Raw genomic sequence first — 16,153 nt, 5'->3', positions numbered from 1 at the left:
CTCCGGTCCTTGCGCTTGTGCAACAGGCAGCAAACCACTGAGCTAAATCCCCAGCACTACATACTGTCTTCTTGACCCAAATGAAATACTAATCTAAAGTCAAGATGAGGAGAGAAACCACTGAGATGAATGTCTTTACTAAAACAACCAATAAATTTTGTCAAACACAAAAGAAATTCTAATTCTTTTTTAGTTTTTTCTTTGACCTGTGGACAATGCAATTTTGTTTTTGTTTTGTTTTGTTTGGGGGGGGTTGGTACTGGGGATCGAACTCGGGTCCTTGCACTTGCACAGCAGGTGGCGAAACCACTGAGCTAAATCCCTGGCCCAATGGAATTTTGTTTTTAAGTTTCCAAATATTGTAGGATTTTTCAATATCTTTCTATTGATTTCTAATTTTATTCTATTTTAGCCAGTGAACACACTTTTTATGTCTGGAATTCTTCTAACTTTATTGAATTTTGTTAGTTAGCCCAGAACATGATCTGTTTTTGTGAATGTTGTATGAGCTTTCAAATAAAAGATAAATTTTGCAGGCCCGGGGATATAGCTCAGTGGCACCACGCCTGCCTAGCAAGTGCAAGGTCCTGAGTTCAATCCCCAGTATTGCAAAAAATAAATAAATATAAATAAATAAATAAATTCTGCATTTTTCAGTGGAATAGTCCATAAGGGTGACTTCCGTGAAGTTGGTGAATAGTTGATAGTGTTGCTGAGTTTTCTACATACATATTGATTTCTTGTCTACTGGTTCTACCCGTTAATGAGAATAAGGTTTGAAATCACTGAATAATTGAAGAGTTTTAATTTTTCTTTAAGTTCTATTAGTTTTCCTTTATTTATTTGAGGTTCTCTTATCAGGTGCATAAATGTTTACTGTTAGTCTGTCCTTTTGATTAATTTACCCTTTTATTGTTTTGGAATGACTCTGTTACACCTTCTTCAGATTTTAACAAATTTTTTTACCTTTTTTCCAAATATTATTTTCCCCTCTTCTCCTTCAGGGGCCCCAAGAACATGACAGTGCACTTCTTGAATTGTCACTGATATTCAGTTCAGTTTTTGTACTGTTTTTCCCTCTGTTTCCATAGAGTTCACTAATCTTTTTTTATGTTGAATCTAATTTACTCTTAAGCTCATCCAATGGATTTTTCATTTCTAAAATTTGGATGTGTATCTATGTTATATCTTATCTCTCTTTAGCATTCTTATTTTCTTGAACATATGCAATATAGGTTATATTTGTTTTAATCCCTGTGTCTACTGATTCAATCATGTGTTTGATTTCTCAGTTGAGATTGCTTATTCTACTCATGGCTTCTTGTTTCTTGGCATGTCTGGTAATTTTTACTAGATTCTAGATAGTGTGAGTTTTATTTTCTTGTATGCTGGACATTAATGGTACTTTTACAAATATTTTTTAGTTTTGTTCTCAGATATAGTTCCTTACAAATAGCTTGGGTTTGCTAAGGATTCCCATTTATGATTTTTTTTTTCGGCGTGACCAAAGCAGCCTTCAGCCTAGGACTAACTTTTCCCATTTGAATTTTCTAGACCATACCCTTACAAGTACTCTACATGATGCCCCATGTGTTACAAGATTGTTTTAACTCTGTGTATTGGGAGCACTAACTGTTCCTCACCTTGTGTGGGTCAGGGACTATTTCACCTGTTCCGTTCAGATAGTTATTTCCCAGGCTACAGGAAGGTTTGTCACATATGCATGCTGATTGGTGCTCAGCTAAACAATACGAAGATCACAAGATCTCTTTCTCTTTGGTGCTCTCTCTTTCTCTTTCTCCCTCCCTCCTTCCCTCCCTCCCTCCCTCCCCTCACTCTAGATTCTGTAGCTGTGTTGATTTTTTCTAAAACTGTACCTTTCTCTCCTCATCTTAGACTGGTGGACCCTTCCAGTGCTCCCCTTTTCTATACCTTGGCGTGGATGCTTATTCAGTGTAGTCTGGTTCTCAGCAGGATACTCTGGGCTCTTGAGATATGTCATGTAAGCCAGTAAAGCTATACATCTCTCAAGAAGGGGATGCTTAGTGAGAAGAGGAAAGTTCTAAGATAGATTCTTAAGGAATATGAAAGTGAAGTGATAATTATAAAGATTTCCAGAGAAAAGCTCTTAAGCAACTTGCCGTACAGATTTCTTTCATTTGATTTCAGAGTATCTGTTATCCTGAAGCTTGATAGATCATGAGATGAGATTACTCTGATTTACTGGGTGGACTGTTTAGAACTCAAGAGAGCATCATATCCAGAATCATAGGAAAATCCCACGGGCCCTGGAATGCCACATATCTGCAGCACATGGACAACTATTCAACCTTAATTTCTACACTAATGTACCATGATGGGGATTTGTTAACTAAAACTAACAATAAGAAAAAAATAAACATAGTTGAGATTAAGCAGAAAATAAAGAAACAAAAAAGAAAATCATAAAGAGAAATACTTGAATCTATAAAATATATCTAGAGATCTTTTGGGATTTAGAGTCCTGAATTAAATACCCAAACTGTTTCCAACTGGTTGGATCACCTTGGACTGCTCAGGAATCAAATATCTTTGAGGCTTAGTGTATATGTCTCTCCTACAGAGAATAATTGTACCAGGACTTCTGGCTTTGTAGAGATTATGAGCTGTACTCAGGAAACAGGTCATGGGCCAGGGATTTAGCTCAGTGGCACTGTGCCTACCTTGCAAGTGCAAGGTCCTGAGTTCGATCTCTGGTACAATAAACAACAAAAACACGTTGTGTGTTTAAGACTGCTGTGGTTTTGTTTTTTTAAAAAAAATTGCCATTTCGTTTAAAAGAACTTCTAAAAAAATGAAAAAGAATATGAATAATTTTAAGTTTTGGTCTTTTTTTGCACATTTACATTTTACCTTTAGGTACGTGGTGTAAACTCACAAGAGTTTGTTAAATGGTATAAAACCCCAGATTAAAATATATAGTACTTCTGATTTTCAAGTTTAATATTCTTTCTCTAGTCAGGAATAATATGTCCTACATCTTATTTGAAGTAAAATGTATTTGGTAAAGAAATGACATTACAGACATTTTAAATGTTAGAATAATTTCATTTATTTCTTCATGAAGAAAGCAATTCTTTTCAGTTTCTTTGTAAACACAGTTAAAAGTAAAGAGTCACTGATGCTAGATATTGTCAGTACAGATTTTATTTTCTTAATGTGTTGAGCTCACCAATGAATTTTGAATTTTAGTTATGTTTATTGGTTCTCCTTAAAGTCTTACTTTCCTTGATGCAATTCAATAAAAACAGAAACGTGATTGAAATTGATCTCTGGAATGATCTGTTAAGGACTTGAAAATGAGTAAGTCTCCTGGTAACCTGAAGTTTAGTCTTATTAGGCTCTTATAGTATCATTTGAATAGAATCTTTCACTGTAGGCAAGTTAGAAATTAAATGAGACCAAGAAATTAATGATATGACTTTATATTGATAGAGTACATTGTTCCATGAAGTCATTTTAAAAATGAAACCAGAGTCTGAATTTCTCATCTTTGCCAAATTAAAATGAAAATAGTAACTTAGCTGTTTTTAATAAAGTGTAATAATATAGAAATAAATTATTAGATGTTAATGGAAAATTGTAAAGGTTGCAGCATCGAAGTACTTACAACAGCACAGAATTATCTAGTATTCTCTTTTACTATTTACCGTAACATTCAGAATAAAAGGGAGCTGGGGATTTAGCTCAGTGGTTCCGCGACCTGCCTGGCAAATGCGAGGACCCAAGTTCGATCCCCAGTACCAAAACAAAACAGAATAAAGGGAAACAAGTCAATATTGCTGAAGCTTAAGCATAGTATGAACTTCACTAGGACCATTCACTGAGTACCTGCCGTGTACCCGCCATCACATATTTAAACTGCTGACTTCAGGATTCTTTTTGAGATAATGCTGAATTATATTGTCCTGGATTAGAGTCTCTTTTGGACATGAGTAATATAAATATCATTACATTACTTTATACCTCCCCCAAAAGCTTTTATTTTTGTTTCTGTTCATAGTTTCTAGGGAAAATAGATAAAATGAAAAAAAAGTTTAATAATGTTTTTTGTTAGAAAATGAGTACCTTTTTGCTTTAGATTTCTAAAGGAGTCAATAATGTGTTCCTGTAGTGAAAAGCTATGCAACAACTCAAAATATGCTTTAAAAGAACATTTAATGACTTAAAACATAATCAAGAGCCAAAAGCAGAGTATAAAACCTTGTATAAAACTTGATATAATCTTACCACATTGTTCGAGGGCAGATGTAATGCGGGAAAGAGTTAATATAAAAATTAATATCAGTTAGGTCTCAGTAAGATTGTGAGTTGTTCTACTTTTTTATATTATATATTTTTAAAGAGTTAGCATTTTCTGATTATTCAAATAATAAATGTTATTAAAAATTTTAAAGGCTAGGGGGAAACTCATAATGAAATACATACATATTTAAAATTATTTTTAAACCATCACAAAGAAGATCAATTACAAGATTTATATTTAAATTACTGCATTTATTTTCATCCCTTTAATGCTTGAAATGAGCTAGCAAAGGCAGGTGGGTTCCAAGGATGAACATGTATTAAGCAGAATTTATTAGAGATCATATACAGTACTCCCCCTTATCCACAGCTGCACTTTCGGCAGTTTCCCTTATCTGCAGTTAACTGTGGTCAGAAAGTATCAAATGGAAAATTCCAATTTTAAATTGCACGCCCTTCTAGGTACTGTGATGAGTATCACACACATCTTGCTTCATCACTCCAAGGACATGAATCATCCCTTTGTCCAGTGGATCCGTACTGTATACACTACCTGCCCTTTGGTCACTGAGTAGCCTTCTCAGTTATCACATCACCTGTTAAGGTATTGCACTGCTCCTGTTCTATTAACACTAATTTTACTTTAAAATGGCTCCAAACTTCAAGAGTAGTGATGCTGGAAATTTTATTACAGTTCTTATTTTTCTCTAAATTTTTATATTGTCATTAGATATTGGTGTAATCTTTTATTGTGTCTAATTTATAATTTAAGCTTCATCATAGGTATGTACAGTATGGGAAGAAACATAGTATATACGGGGCTTGTTACTATCCATGATGTACCCTTCAGGGATGGACAGGGAGGTGAGGAGGCCCTGAACCTCAGTGTAACCTCAGATATAAACATCTCATGGGAACTTGTTGCAGTGCACAACCTTGGGTCCCACCCTAGAACAAGTGAATCAGAAACTCTGGAACTGGATCCCAGCAATGCGTATTTTAAGAAGGCCTCCAGATGCATGCTGAGGAGATACTACTTTAGGATTCTAAGTATTAAAACAAAGCTAGAACAATTTCTCAAAAATTTTGTCCTAGAAATTTTCCATCTAGTATTCCCTCTCTTTCTATTTCATTTCTTTCAGTCCTGTTTCTCACTCTCTCTCTGCTTCTCTGTCACACATGATGACGGTTTTGTTCTTTCTTGAGGCAGCTTATAAGGTGCACAAAATACAATATACTAGCAGAAACAGCCATGAAGTCCAGTTAGTGTTTTAAGTATTTTACCTACAGTATCTCATTCACTGGGAAGCAGTTATTACTGTTATCCCCACTTTGCAGGCAGGGAACCAGAAGCACAAAGGTAATGAACTTGTCCATAGGCATGGAATCAGTAAGTGGCAGAATCCAAGCACTTTGATTGCAGAGGTCAGAGCCCTCCACCATTTCACCGTGTTGCTTCTTAAAAACAAAACGAGTGAGGAATAAAGGGTGCATGAAAAATCAAGGGGCAAGACAAATGTACAGTCCATTCTGTAGTTTTACGTCGTTGCTAAATATGGCCCATGATTTTGCCTCTGCCCCCAGGAAAGAGTGAAAAAGAATAACTCCAAAATTTACCTTCATAATAATATGGAAACACATCAATTTTCAAGAAAGGCACAGTTGAGTCTTGAAAAGAACATTTTGTATGACCACATTCTCAGACAAAAACATTGTAATTTCCATTTCATTCATTTTTAATTGATAATACTATAATTATTTCTTGAGCACCTTCTATTTGTTAGGCATTGTGCTGGTTGCTTAGGGATAAAAAGAGCAAAACATAATTGATGCCCTTAAAGATAATCAGAGTCTCGGATGAAAGAACAATGATGCGTCTTCCTTTGACCTTCACCTTCTTCATCTTTGAGTGTGGAATAAAAGAAATACATAGTGACAGGCAGGAATGGAACAAGGCCATAGCAGGAAATCAGACCTGAGGGAGGATTGGAAAGCACAGAATGAGAGCACTCACCAGGGATGATGATGCCTGGGCACAGAAATGCTGATTCTTTTGGTTAACATTTTGTGTGTGTGTGTGTGTGTGTATAACCTGTAGTTTGAAGCTGCTTCTTGGAAGAACTGGACTCTGAGCATGGGAGGCTGCTTGGAGTCTTCAGAGATTCCATGACTGTAGCAAGAAAGGGCAGGAGGTCGTAGGAGAAGGCAAAATCAACAAATTCTGAAAGCATATGTGCATGTGCATGTGTGTGTGTGTGCACTCACGCATATATTTATCCCATCACCAAGGTGGTATCCCTGGCCACCTGGTCAAAGATCACACTTTCTCCTCTGTAAATAACCTGTAGTTTCACATCGATTTTTAAAAATTACTTTCTCTTTTCCCCATTCTCATTTATCTAATAAAGAATAACTTAATTCTTTTGGGCTGCTACAGCAAAATACCGTAAAGTAAATGGCTTTTTGACAAGAGAAATTTATTTCTCACAGTCTGGAGGCTGCAAAGTTTGAGATCGGAGCACTCGCTCACAGGTTAGGTGTGTGGTGAGGGCTCAGTTCCTAGTTCACAGACGGCGCCTTCAGCTCCATCCTCACATGGTAGAAGGGAAACAGGAGCTCTCTAAGGCCTCTTGTAGTAAAGACCACCAGTCCTATTAATAAGGACTCTGCCTTATCGCCTAATCATCTTCTAAAAGACACCACCTCCTAATTTCATCACCTAAAGGGTTAAGGTTTTAACATCAGATTGAGAGTTGGGTGCACGAAAGGTTCAGACCACAGCAGAGAGAAAGCAGACAAAACTCTTTGTCCCAGTGGTCACAGCTCCTACCAGTTAACATGGCCTTATCTTCTGCCAACTTCAGCCGTGGGCCCCTGGAAACAAGGGTGTCTCCAGTTATAACATTTGGGCCAGAAGATAAGGACATGAGTGGTTTTAACCATCTGGGCTTTGGCTTGATTTTCTAAGTGAAAATCAAGAGTATGAATGTTGTTCATGCTTCTGCTCAATATTTTGAAATAAACCATGTCAGTTACATTATGTCCTGATGCTAGCATCTGTATTTCATTTTGAATTCGAAACAATAGATCTTATGGCAATGTTTTTCTGGACTACTTTTGATCAAAAAGAGGAAGAGAAAGTGGTTCAGAAGTCTGAATATCACACTTGAATTATTTAACAGAGTCAAACCAGTCCGTGGGGTTTGAAGTCTGTGTTGAGGAACATGCCAAAGGTCCTGGGTAATTTCACCCACAGCACTGCCCTTCTCTAGAAGTGATAAAAGTAATGATGCCCCAAAAGTACTCCCTGGGATTTGCAAAAACTGTCTGCTGTTCAGTTTGCTTAGTGACAGTGCCCAACTTACATGTGTCCCCTTCTTTCTCTTCAGTCCCAGCAGAAGTGCATCGTGATCTTCGCCCTGGTCTGCTGCTTTGCTATTCTCGTCGCATTGATATTTTCAGCTGTGGACATCATGGGAGAGGATGAGGATGGACTCTCAGAAAAAAATTGTCAAAATAAATGTCGGTAAGAGGTAACAAACAAAAATTATCTTTTAGGGGGTGGGCAAGAAAGGCAAGGAGGGCCCTGGACGTTGAAGAGAAATACACCATAAACAGTGATCATCCGACTTTCCTTGGCATGATTCTGCCCATGGCTCCTCTTGCTTTTGGACCATGGTGGTGAACATGAGCAATGATTTAATTTGGCTTACCATTGCTCCATGTTCTTCACAGAGGGGTGACAACTTTTAACAGTCTGCATTTCTGGAGTCCTCTGTGCATAAAGTTTTGGGTTGTTCCCAATGAGCCAGGCAAAAGCAAGTGCCCTGTGGACAAAGGACATTGTGCTAATTGTTATGTCACATGGACATTAGCACAGACACCTCAGGAAAATTTCCAACTTCAAGTTAAAGATTAAATAAGTCTATGAGGAGACAGAGGCCGTCCTCATTCAGCCCCAGCTTAGCATACAGTTTCTTTTTAATCTAGAAATTATGACAACTTTATCATCATGTGTAGACATGGGCCACATAATGATATTTTGGTCACCAGTGGACCAAATTTATGACAGTGGTCCAATGAGATTATGTTGCCTAGTGACGTGACAGCATAGCCATGTAAGTCCTGTGATGTCACACAGTGACTAAATCCACTAAGGATGCATTTATCATAACAGGTCCCCATCGTGACTGTACTCTGCATTTCAGTTAGATTAGATGGCATTTCCCTGGGTCATTCCTGACTGGCAGAGACATCATGCATGGTTTCAAACCCATGAATCTCTTCATCCAGTGCTTCCCTGAGCTGCTGCTTTTTTTTTTTTTCAGTTGGGGGAAGATGTAGAAAAGTATAAGAGGGGTAGGTAAAGTGGTCTATTTTTAAATATTATCGCTGCAAAGCTGAAATGAGGCCACAAAATTATGACAGTAATTATGAATTAGAGCATATGATGTATTTAAATTGTAGTTTTTCCCATGGAAAGCATTAGTCTAAATGCCCATCTTTTCTAGCTTAAAATCAACTGCAACCTGGTAATGTGTACAGGAGATTTTATTCTGGATATGTTGCCTTGAGGTTGAAGGTTCCAGCGCAGGAAATGCCCTAAGATACATGACTTTTTCTTTCACCCATTATTCATTATAATCCAGTTACCAGGAAACAAGTGCAGTATTCAGAGCCCAGCATATAAGAAATAAATCAGCATACATTTTGAATTTTATTCCTTTGTGTTGGAAAGGTGTTTCATAAGCATATTTACTTCTCAGACTGAATCTTGAAGAAAAATTATACTGGGATTGTTGTAAGAACAACAGTAGAACAATAGCGTTGCTGTCATCTTCTGCTATTGCTATTTGTTACAACGTCAAGGTGGACAGGAAGCCAGTGACTCATATTTATTGAGTGGAATCTCTGCCTCACTCTTTCACCCCACCTTATAATGAAGACTGCTGGGTACTATAAATGCAAATACCAGCACCTACAGAGCAATTTTATAGAGGGCAAACCATAACAACTTCTTAAGATAAAACATTTATGACTTTTCGATCCCCATTACCAGATACTCCCAGGTTTCAGCAAAAGAAAAAAAGAGTGCCTTCTTTGAGTGCTAACTCTTTTCACATAGGGAAAGCTATTATTTACTCAGATTTTTAGTTTTTACTCAAGTGAGTGGAAATTTGGTCTGGTGATTTCTTCTATCTTAATCAAGAACTGAATTCTGATGACTCAACACTGCTTCTTCCTCCATCCAAAAAATATTCTAATTCTCACCAGTCTTTTGCTTCCTTTTCCATGGGTGGCTGGAATTACTACCTAGTTATTAGTTATTAGATCCTGGATGCAGACATTTTTTTCCAGAACTTTCCAGCCCCCTCTAGATCTTTCTCTATTCTGTGGCCTCTTTCCTGAGCCCCATGTTTCTGTTCTGCATGCTCAGCCATTTTACTCAGTGTTCTTTGTCTGTCTGTCCTGGAACAGGCATCTGACTTCTTCCTATCTCCCTGGGAGCCTTCTCTTTTTCTTCCTTTTTCCAATGTGCAGCATGAGGAGGTAGAGTATCTGAGGTGCCTTATATCACAATCTATTTCTGTACCATTATTCTATTCTCATTTTAATTTAATGACTGTTCTTATAGCATTCATCCCCCCGCTTTATCATCCTAGGCAACATCATCTACTTTCCAGGATTCTCTCTCAACTTTTTTTGTGCTTTACTAACAGACCTCCTGGTCATTAGCCTCATCCATTGCCAACATCTTTAGTAACTTGAAAATGTGCTACCCAGCTCCCCAGCCTTACCATGTTTTCAGTGCCCCAAATCAATGAATTTAATGTCCACATCACCTTTGCACCTACCTGGCAGCACACAGCTCCTCCTCCAGGTTTGCCTGTTGTGGTGAAGAACTATGGTCTTTGATACCAGAAAGATCTAAGTTCAGACCTCCTTTCCTCACACATTCTAAATTTGTAAATTTGGAAAGGACATTAATTGAATTATTTCATCAGCTACCAGCAGAGAACCAAGAGATTGAACGAGGAGTCACAGTACCATTAAGGAGATGGCTGTGACAATGTACCAGGGTCAGAACTACAGTGGGGGATGTTAGGGGGCACTGGGAGAGTAACTTGACATGATAAAAATAAATAAATCTGTCCTTGGATTCTGCTCCACCTTAGACAGATTACAAAGGCTACTTTAGTTTCATTTCCATTAAAAATGATGGATTAAAAAATCTATCTCACAAGATTTATGAGGATTCAGCAAGTTATGTAAATCCATAGCAAAGCATCAGGAAACAACAGATAATGGATCCCTCTTCTGTATTCATGGCTAACTTTGCACTTCCTCACTGGTACTGAGTCTACTCTTTATCCTGATTTGAGTCTTTGCTTTTGTGGAAATAGATGAAGGCCAACCACGTGGAACAGAGGGCATTTATTCAGAGACGCCTGTAGCAAGGGAGTCAACCACCATGGGTTGTGTTTTGCAGAGACTCAAAGGCAGGCAGAACAATGGCAGCGCTGCCTCACCATGGGAGAATGGGAGGCTCCAGGAATGATCTGACTGAGGCTGTTTATAGGGAAGTTGGAAGTGGCAAGCTAGAAGTGTGTGCTGTGTGATTGGTTAGGGAAGCATATCTGGCTTTCTCTAGTTGGTTCTCAGTTGAAAGAGGAGGTAAAAATTAGGGAAGCCAGCAGTTATTTATCAAGTCCCATCCATCTGGGACCAATTGTGATAGCAGTTATTATTTAGCTCCCTGGGTTGTTATGAGAGATAGCAGTCTGATTTCCTTCAAGTCTGACAAAGCAGGCTAGCTTCCTGGGCTGGTGACTAGAGCTAAGGAGTTGGTTTCCTGGGCAGGTTGCTCCAAGCTATGAGTCATAAGTCTACTTTGTATGTGTGATCTCACCATTGTCCATTTTTATATTCATTCTTCCATTCTCAAACCTCTTCCTGTGTTATCAGTCCCTTCTGCCTTAATTTTCTTTATCCATTTGCGAGAACATGACTGCCATGTCTCACTGCCTCCCACAGCACCACGTCAGACTTGAGCCCTTGGATCTCTTATCTCAAGCATGCTGCCTTGTGTTAAACTGGTTCCACCCATCCTTGTCCTCAAAGCACCCTTGGCCATTGCCTTACACCTTCAACAGCCTGCAGAGGAGAGTAAGATCCACTGTTCTTCACTCGAGGTTCTGCAGGCCAGGTGCCCCTGGTGAAAAAGATGAGGCTTTTCAGAGATGTGGTATACTCTTGGGGTATACTGGTGCTGATGTAGACCAGCAGGAGACAACCCTTCTGGCTTACAGATATTCTCCAGCCTGTCTGTCTCAACTTCACCCTTCTGTACAAAATTCCAGGCTACCCTTCATGACTTCATCCTTCCCCTGTCTCCAACCTCCCAGCATCCTTCCCCAACTGTATCTCAAGATGGCACCCACTAGACCAGCATCCTTCCCAAACTGTGTCTCAAGATGGTGCCCACTAGACCAGCCTCCTTCCCAAACTGTATCTCAAGATGGCGCCCACTAGACCAGACTCCTTCCCAAACTGTGTCTCAAGATGGCGCCCACTAGACCAGCATCCTTCCCAAACTGTATCTCAAAATGGTGCCCACTAGACCAGAATCCTTTCCAAACTGTCTCAAGATGGCGCCCACTAGACCAGCATCCTTCCCCAACTGTGTCTTAAAATGGTGTCTACTAGACCATGGGATGCCCAGCTCCCAGTGACTCCATTTCACTTGAGTTTCCTCGTTGAGCTTTTCTCCTCCAGGTGTCCATATCATAAAAAGTGCTACATGCTCAGCTCAACCTTTGCTGAGATCTTATTACTTGGTAGTTTAGCTCCCTCTGTGTTTGCAGCTTTCTTCACTCCTGGAAGTTGAAAAGATCCCAGCCATTCTGGAGCCTGTCAGTCTTCTCACTGTTATGACAGTCTCTTCCCTGGCCTGTGCACTCTTTTCTAAATGTATTACTTTAATTCATCTTATTTTATCTCTACTAACTAACCTTTCTATCATCTGATAGATTTGTACACTGAATCATACCACCCACTCAATGTTTCCCCCTCTTATATGTCTTGCTAAATGATGTTTTCTCCCTATAAAAAATTCTAAAGTTTTTTTCTTTCCCTCGTATTATTTTGTTGCTATATTACTGTACTAAAAGTAGATAATGATACCCTCATTTATCATAATTTTCCACCCAAATCTATAAAATGCCAACTACCTCAAAGTTAACTTCCAAGTGCTTTTTTTTTTTGAGATAGGCCTTACTGTGTTGCTCAGGCTGGCTCCAAACTCCTGGGCTCAACTGATTTGGCCAATCCTTCTGCTTCAGCCTCACAAATAGCTAAAATGATGGGCACACATCACTGTGCCAGGCTTCCAAATATCTTTTAACCAACCTCAACTGCTAGGCCCACAAATAAGATTTTTGACCTCACTAAATGACTCTGACCTATTTCTTGACTCTGAGTCAGATTTCTGGGCACTTCCACCATTTATTAATGTGTTGATTCGGCCCCTATTACTTTAAAACCTGCTTGTTCCTTGACTACCTGAGACAGTGAAAAGCAAATGTTCTAGGAAAGTACTCATCATCAGTGGGCTCGGCATCACTGGCTAAGCACAGAACACTTATACTGCTAATGCAGAGTGCGTACATCTCATGACTTGGCCACTTCTTGTTTCACTGGTACCCTTAACTCTCACTGCACTCCATTTTTGCAAGAGATGACTTCCTGCTGTGAGTCTGCCCAGGGACAAGCAGAGGCATTGGAACCATCCTCCAGGGTTGCTCCTGTGCAGGTGCCCTGCCATCACATGGGACCCAACCTTTCAGAGGAGAGCCTCCATTTTGTGTGTGTGGCTGTGTGTGCCTCACACCCTGGAGCCACCCGAAGTCAGTTATGTCCGGTTACTGCTCCCTCACTTGCCAGAGACACCATTAGATGCTGCTGGCAGAGAGCTTTCATCCACACCTTTCTGCTAAGTGCACACAGAACCAGCCAGCATCCTGCTGCTCCTCTCCCTCAGGCTCGGTTCCCTTGACAACAAGCTGAGTAGAAATGAAATCATTAGGGCCAGGGATTTAGCTCAGTGGTTCCACCACCTGCCTCGCAAACGCAAGGTCCCGAGTTCTATCCCCGGTACCAAAAAAACCCACAAAGAAATGAAATCATTAGTGGGCTAACATCGCCTATCACGAAGACAGGCCTGTGTCACCCGTTTTATCCAGTCATTATGCAACACCTGTCCCTGGACCTCACTCTTCGCAGGCAGCCCCATCCTGGTGACTACTGTCCAGCTCCGCTCACTCTTGCCCATAAATCTGCACAGCCATTTAGCCTGGGCCCTTGTCCGGATGCACAAAGGGACAGATCAACTCAGTCTTCATGTAGTTTCTGTAAAGCTGAATATTTTAATGCAGGCACTTGTCACAAAATGTCATCTGACAAATGTTCAGTAAATGTAGGCTGTCATTCTTCTGTAGTAAGCAACATACGTTCATTGCCAGTGTTTGTGTTTTCCTAAGTTTCACTTTTCTTTGCTACTAAAAAAAGGAAGAATCTGGAATCATTTTCCACGTTTTTCTTAAACTATAAACTTTATCCTTTCTCGGTGTTAACTTTGATCTACCGTGCTTTATATTGACAAATCCAACCATGTTTTTAAATTAGAGTGTTATCCCAAACTTAGAAGATTCTGTTTGGTTTGGGGCTCCTTCCTTCATCTTTGAGCACTTTTCCCTGTAAAGAGAAAGAAAAGCTTAAATTTATACTCACCTCCACCCATAGAAAAACACCCAAGAATTCAGAAGCCGAGCACACCTGATTCAAACAGACTTGTAATGCACTAACTGGTAATAACGATGAGAGATGAGTATAAAGGCAAAGACTGGCTCTGGTGACTTCTGGGTTACCACCTCGCCCAGTTTCTTCACTTGAGCCCACAATGAGCCTATTTCTTTGATAATTTTGATGAATTTTTCCTTTTTGTCAGTACCAGTGTCTATTTCTTCCAGAATCGTTGAGCATATGAAGACAGAAGGAAGCATTCATGTTTAACCTGTCATATGAAACATAAGTGAGTCATTTGATCCATTTATTTGTGGTCTCCTCTGGTCTTTTCCCAGTTCCAAACTCTTTGCTCTTTTCTACAACGCTGAGTTTCCTCCTCCTGGGTTTCTGTTTAGAGGTGAGAACGTGGTGTCCACCTGATATAACTCAATTCCTTCTGCTTTCTTTCCAATTCAGAATCCCTGAATGTTATCACTCATCCTTCCCTCCTGTCAGGCGTGTCTCATAGGAAGACCTGTCACTTGTCAACTCTTCTGTCTTTGGGGGGAGGGGGAGACTAAGGTTTGAATCCAGGGCCTTCCCATTAGGTCGTCCTGCCTCAGCTTCCCAGAGCACTGGGATTACAGGCATGTGTAACCACAACAGGGTTCGTTGTACTTTTTACCTGCATTTGTCTGCTCTCTTTCCCTTCTGAGATTCTAAAACTGTAAGGACATTTCATTCTCACGCTCCCAAGAGACTGAGCTCAAGAACTTTAACCTGCTTTGATTCTACATCCCTTGCCTTCTTCCTACAGATTCCAGGCTCTTCCTGCAATGGGAACCTCAGCTTTCTGTTGCTGTTATCAGCATTTTGGTCCTTTCATTGTTTCTCTAACTGCATCAAAAATTCTCCGAAAACAAGAAACCTGTCTTACGCAAAACTTCATGCTTCAGAACTAAGCAGCTCCTGTTTTTTAAGGAGCAATAATTTTCATATAAGACTAGTATAAATTAAAGGGATAGTACTGTTCATATCCTACCTTAGCAGAATTTGCTTTTGAGGGTAAAAACTGAGGATTACGAGAGACTGAAGTTTATAGATTATGTACCTAACGGCTATCATATGGAAATGCATTAGAAACATTTTAAAGAACTGCCAGAATGAAATAACACTAATATTTTCTAACTAGCATTAAATAGGTAACTTTTAATAATACTTAGAAGGTAGAAGCTTAACATTATGAAGGAGAAGAGGAGTCCCCAAGCACATTTACATACAGATATTTTTATGCTCTGGATTCTACTCTCATGAAATGGCACAAAACAACGTTATCATTCCACCACTGAGTCCAGTCAAATTCACATTTCCTGAATTATGAGAGAATTCATTACCCCCATGCCCACCAAGTATTGTCTATAGTTCCATGGCTAAAAATAGTAAAGACTACTTTAAAAATAATGTTTTCTCTTTAGCATTTAATGTGTAAAGGAGGAAATCTGCGTGATACTTCCTGATGGTCTATAATTACTACTTGGGGGAGCAGCAGAGCTAATTATTTTGAAGTTTTGATTTTAATGGTTCTTAATATAAGACTAATGATGTTGACATTTCCTGTTGCCAGGCTTGCTCTCCAAAAAGATTATTTGAATGTGGCGTATATTTCTCAAAAAGTTCATTGAACCCTTGTAGGCAAGTCGTATCAGTTAATCATAACTAATGTTAGGAACAGAAAGTACAAATGTCTTTTTGACATGCAGCCTATTTCAGCCACCTTATCAGGAAGGTACCTGTCTGTGTACAATCATCCTCACAGCCATAGCAACAGGAGAGGCATTAGGAACATGGACCAACATGGCAGCCTGAGGAGAAAAATAAAAGAAGAAAACTTGGGTTGCTGCTTTTTTATAGATCTGACATTAGAAACTTTCAATTTGGAGCTTTCAGTTAAAGCAGTCGCCCTAATCACAAAAACTGTCTTGAGAAAAAAAAACAAAAGTTTTTTAACAGAAAAATATGTCAAAGAATTCACTGGAATTCAACTTCCAAAACTTCAGACTTTTGAAACTGAGAACAGCTTGCCAGT

General features: G+C 39.3%; 1 protein-coding gene and 1 long non-coding RNA gene across 6 annotated transcripts in view; one reads left to right on the top strand and one right to left on the bottom strand.

Annotated features, from left to right (window-relative positions):
* The window catches only part of Pld5 (phospholipase D family member 5), a 365,640-nt gene that overhangs the window by 153,629 nt on the left and 195,858 nt on the right, over positions 1 to 16,153 (top strand). For all 5 annotated transcript variants that reach the window (XM_087194269.1, XM_004853520.3, XM_087194270.1 and 2 more), the window contains one exon: positions 7,674 to 7,810. In XM_087194269.1, the coding sequence (XP_087050395.1) occupies positions 7,674 to 7,810 (137 nt within the window). The remainder of the gene's footprint in view (positions 1 to 7,673; positions 7,811 to 16,153) is intronic.
* On the bottom strand, positions 6,057 to 8,341 carry LOC106010084 (uncharacterized). The gene is made up of 3 exons (XR_001184030.3): positions 7,998 to 8,341; positions 7,650 to 7,746; positions 6,057 to 6,259 (listed from the first exon to the last, which is right to left on the bottom strand). It is a non-coding gene; the product is annotated as an uncharacterized LOC106010084 (long non-coding RNA).

This window comes from Heterocephalus glaber, unplaced genomic scaffold (assembly GCF_053883595.1).
Source record: "Heterocephalus glaber isolate CG9 unplaced genomic scaffold, H.glaber_assembly_v1.0 deba00001600, whole genome shotgun sequence".
NCBI lineage: Eukaryota > Metazoa > Chordata > Mammalia > Rodentia > Bathyergidae > Heterocephalus > Heterocephalus glaber.
The sequence above is the reverse complement of the archived record's forward strand: the minus strand, read 5'-3'. Positions and strand labels throughout refer to the sequence as shown.